This window comes from Apaloderma vittatum, unplaced genomic scaffold, assembly GCF_000703405.1.
Source record: "Apaloderma vittatum isolate BGI_N311 unplaced genomic scaffold, ASM70340v1 scaffold17431, whole genome shotgun sequence".
Taxonomy (NCBI): Eukaryota; Metazoa; Chordata; class Aves; order Trogoniformes; family Trogonidae; genus Apaloderma; species Apaloderma vittatum.
This window is the reverse complement of record NW_009698687.1, coordinates 8,269-11,982: the sequence shown is the minus strand read 5'-3', so window position 1 is coordinate 11,982 and position 3,714 is coordinate 8,269. Positions and strand designations below refer to the sequence as shown.

General features: G+C 51.0%; 1 protein-coding gene across 1 annotated transcript; it reads left to right on the top strand.

The window, feature by feature from the left end:
• Positions 1-1,296: 1,296 nt before the first annotated feature.
• Positions 1,297-2,490, top strand: CCDC71 (coiled-coil domain containing 71). The gene has a single exon (XM_009878123.1). The coding sequence runs from the start codon at positions 1,297-1,299 to the stop codon at positions 2,488-2,490; it is 1,194 nt and encodes a 397-aa protein (XP_009876425.1).
• Positions 2,491-3,714: the final 1,224 nt, after the last annotated feature.

Sequence of the window (3,714 nt, the reverse complement as noted above, 5' to 3'; positions counted from 1 at the left end):
CTGTGGCTGTTTTTGGCTTGTGTCTCTTCTCCGCTTGTGCAGCCGACGGTGGCCCGGGCTCCAGTCTGAGGCCGGCGCTCCCGGGATAGTGATGAAACCGGAGTTCCGTGAGCAATGTTGGGTACAAGTAGTGCCTTGCTTGGTCTGCTCAGGCACAAACTTTCCAATCGCAGCTTTCTCACTTGTGCACTGCCCTCTCTGATGCAATGTCTCTGCGTTTCCCTGAAAAGGACTGTTCACTGAATCCTCATTATTTTCAGAGGTATCAACAAAGCTAAAGATTTGATAACTTCTTAGTGCAGCGACCACCTGCAGAGCTGTTGAAGCCGTCAGCTCGGTTCGAGAGGATCGGAGTTTTGCCGGGTGCATCACAAAGCCCTGTCTGGACTGCTCTTGAGTGCCTGTTTTTTATTTAAAGCAATAATTAGTGCTTTTGTCCCCAGGGGCAGACAGTTGTGTAGTGCCCTGAGTGTGATCCCAGTGTTGTCCCTCAGGCTATTGTACACTTGGCTCCGGTGATGTGTGTTTCCTTCGTGCCGCCCTGCTTGAATTTCCTGCTTCCTCCTCACTTGGCAGCGAGTGCCCTTGGATCAACACCAGTTTGCTGTGACAGCAAGTTGCAGACCGTTGTTCAAACAAGGGAACAGCAAGAAGCGGTGTTGCCTTGCCCCAGCCTTGTGATGAAGCGTGACTGGAAGAGCCTCCAGCTCTGCTGCCAGGTCCCCAGGAGGATGCTGCAGCTTTGGCAGGGACTCAGAATCAATTTTTAAGCAGAATCAATTAGGAAACTGGAAAATTGAACGTGGCACTGGGGTAGGCTTGAGATGCTTGGGCTGCTTAGCGTTGGGCTGGCTCGATCGTGGCATTCCCGGTACGTGTGCAGGGCAGCTTTACCAAGGCAAAATGAGATCTAGTTACTTGGAGCTGAGGCATGCTGAACTCAAACTGGAAGCGAGCTGCAGATTTTACTGAGTTAGCCATTGGATGGGTTGGATGGGATTGCCTGAAATACTTGTTTAGGTTTGAGGAGATTTCCACCAGAGATGTTTTAGGTTTACTTCAGAGATTAATCAGTGACAGGATTTTCTTGATGAGGCTTTTAATTTGGTTATGCCCAAAATCTGACCCAATGTTTGTGAGTAGCTACACCCAGGCTTAATGGTTTCAGGTTCCTGCTTGAAAGCACGAGGTGATTCTGGTTGCTGTAAGCTAACTATCTTCTCTCTCCTTTTGAGGTGTCAAGGGTTGTTTTTCCAGTAACTTGGACCTTTTTGAAGCGCCCACTTGCCTAATGCCATGGATATTGCAGCAAACAATGCGGAAGAAAAAGCTGTCCATTCCTGGTCAAGAATTTCCTCTGCGGGACAGAAAGTGCTGGAGGAAGCCCTCCGAGTCTTCAACCCAATGTCCAAGGACCTTTCGGACACCGAGACCCAGCTGGTGGCTTTCATTCAGGGCCTGAAGGAGGAGGGCTACCAGCCCACGATTCTGAGGAGCAAGGATGTGTACGGGTACAGCTCATGCACGGCAGACACGCCTTGTCAGACAACAGAGAGCACCCCGCACGACTGCCCTACCGCCGCCAAGTGCACGCAGAGCCCGATGCGAAGCGCCGCAGCCGCGGTGAAGGTGTCCGCTTTGCCAACCGGAGTTCTGGTGAACTCTTCGAAAGTCTCTGCTCAGCCCATCTGCAAAGGGGATTCCACAAATCTCCTCTTGAGCTCTTTAAAGCAAACAAGATCCGGCACGTCCAAGGCAGCTGCAGTGGGCTTCCCTGCAAGCATGTATCCCGATGTGTATCCAGCCATGAGACTGTCGGTGGTTCTGGAAGCTCTGGTGCCGCTGAAAACTACTGCATCCTGTTTAGAGTCCAAGTGCACACGAGGGCGTCTTGGGATCTCGCCCTCGGGCCTTAAACTCCTCAAGGCTTCGAGTCTGCCGAGGCAGTTTTCTTCAGGCAAGAGCACTAGAATAACAGAAGGTAAGAGGTACAAGCGTTTGATAAAGAAAACACCAGATTCTGCCACCCTCACTTTAAATCTTCTGAAGGGACCAAAGGGTGGAGTACTCCAGGAGAGCAATGCTTGCAAAGCCTCGGGAGTCCTCAACGGGAGGGTCACAGGCGGCTCCTCCCAGGGCTGCACCGCAGCTCCACAGTCTAAGACCCTGAGAATCAAAGATAAGGAAGCTCTGGTGGGGAAAACAGAGTGGAAGGACAGCAGCACTTACCGGGAGGGCGTTGGGCAGAAAAAGAGAAGAGCTACAGAGGCAAGAGAAGCACCACAGAGGAAGAAGGCAAATACCATTCCTGTCCGAAATAAATCTCGACAGGCTCAGAGCACTTTGAACCTGCTGAAATTCTGGGCCATCAAGGTGGGCAGCTCTTCCTCTGACGATGAAGTGAGGAGGAGAGCACAGAAGATTCTGAGGGTCAACCTGTCCCCTGTGATCCGAATTCAGGCCTTGTCCCGCTCTCACAGCGTCTCCTGAGTTTCCTCACTTGGTCACTTTTTTTTTTTTTTTGTAAGTAATTAACTACAAGCCTGACACCTGAGCATGGAGAAGGTTTGAAGCGACTCTGGATCTCTGGTGCCTGGCGATGATACGTCGACTGACCTGCAGACAGAGCAGCCTGCTCTCGCACTGTTTCTGCCCGTCTGCCACTGCTATGCAGAACTGACTGCAGAAACAAAAAAACCTATTTGGGGCTGCGGGAGGGTGACTTGCCTGCGGTGAGCCGAGTGGGCTGGGGAGCTCGCTTCCCGCAGGCGCTCTTCGGAACATGGCAGGCTGCGTTCTCATGCAGGGGGAGGACACGGGACTTTCTCATGACATTGATCCACTGTGATATTGCTTTTTTTTCAAGCTGTACATTTACTGGGTTTGGTCAAATTTTGTAACTTTATTATCTGTGTATCCGTATATGTGCATATGGCCCAGGAACTGTGGGAAGATGCACTTCCTCCATCCCTCTGGGATGGGGTTTGATAGCTTTTGTTCCCCCTCCTCTTCAGCCAGTCTTTTGTTGCAAGGTGCCAGGATATCTTTGGGATTCAGTGTTGTGGCAGTCTGTTCTGGCCTCTCTCGAGCAGCTTGGAGGCAGGCAGAGTTACAGGCTCTTGTCTGCCTCCAGAAATGCCAAGCAATTTGGAGAATAACCAGCTGATCTTTGACTATAGTTTCAATTATATTTTTGGTATTACCTCTGTGTAGGAGCTGAGAAGTGTTACGGGGCTGTTGCCTGATGTCTTTAGGTGCCTCTTCCGTTCCTTGGTAGCAGAAGCTCTTGGGTGTATGGTGGGAATTGACTCCGAAGAGCGATTCCTCCTCAGCACCCGGTGTTGCTCTGCTCTCGTGTACCCCAGGTGCAGGTGTAGAACGTGAACTGTTGGAGCCAAAGGGCTGGAGTTGTTAACAGGAATTGCCTCGAGTGTCCTGCCTGCCACATAACTGCTTGGCTGTTGCTGGGTGTTTCAGGAGCAGGTTCTAGGTGCTGGCAGAGAAGACATAGGCTGTGTTTGAATGTATTAGATAACATCCTGCTTGTCCCAGAGCTCAGTGGGGTGTTTGAGCTGGAATTAAAGTAGGAAAGCGAAAGAGTTGAGAGCATATATGCCAGTACTTAAAAGTAAAGAGTTTCTTTCTGCCGGTTTGCGGGCGTGAAGCAGTAGGAGGGGAGATCATCACCGTGTTGTGATGGGTGATGGCTTTGCT

Bases quoted from the DNA above. Each gene is read 5' to 3' on its own strand.
- CCDC71 (XM_009878123.1), top strand. From the start codon at position 1,297: ATGGATATTGCAGCAAACAATGCGGAAGAAAAAGCTGTCCATTCCTGG.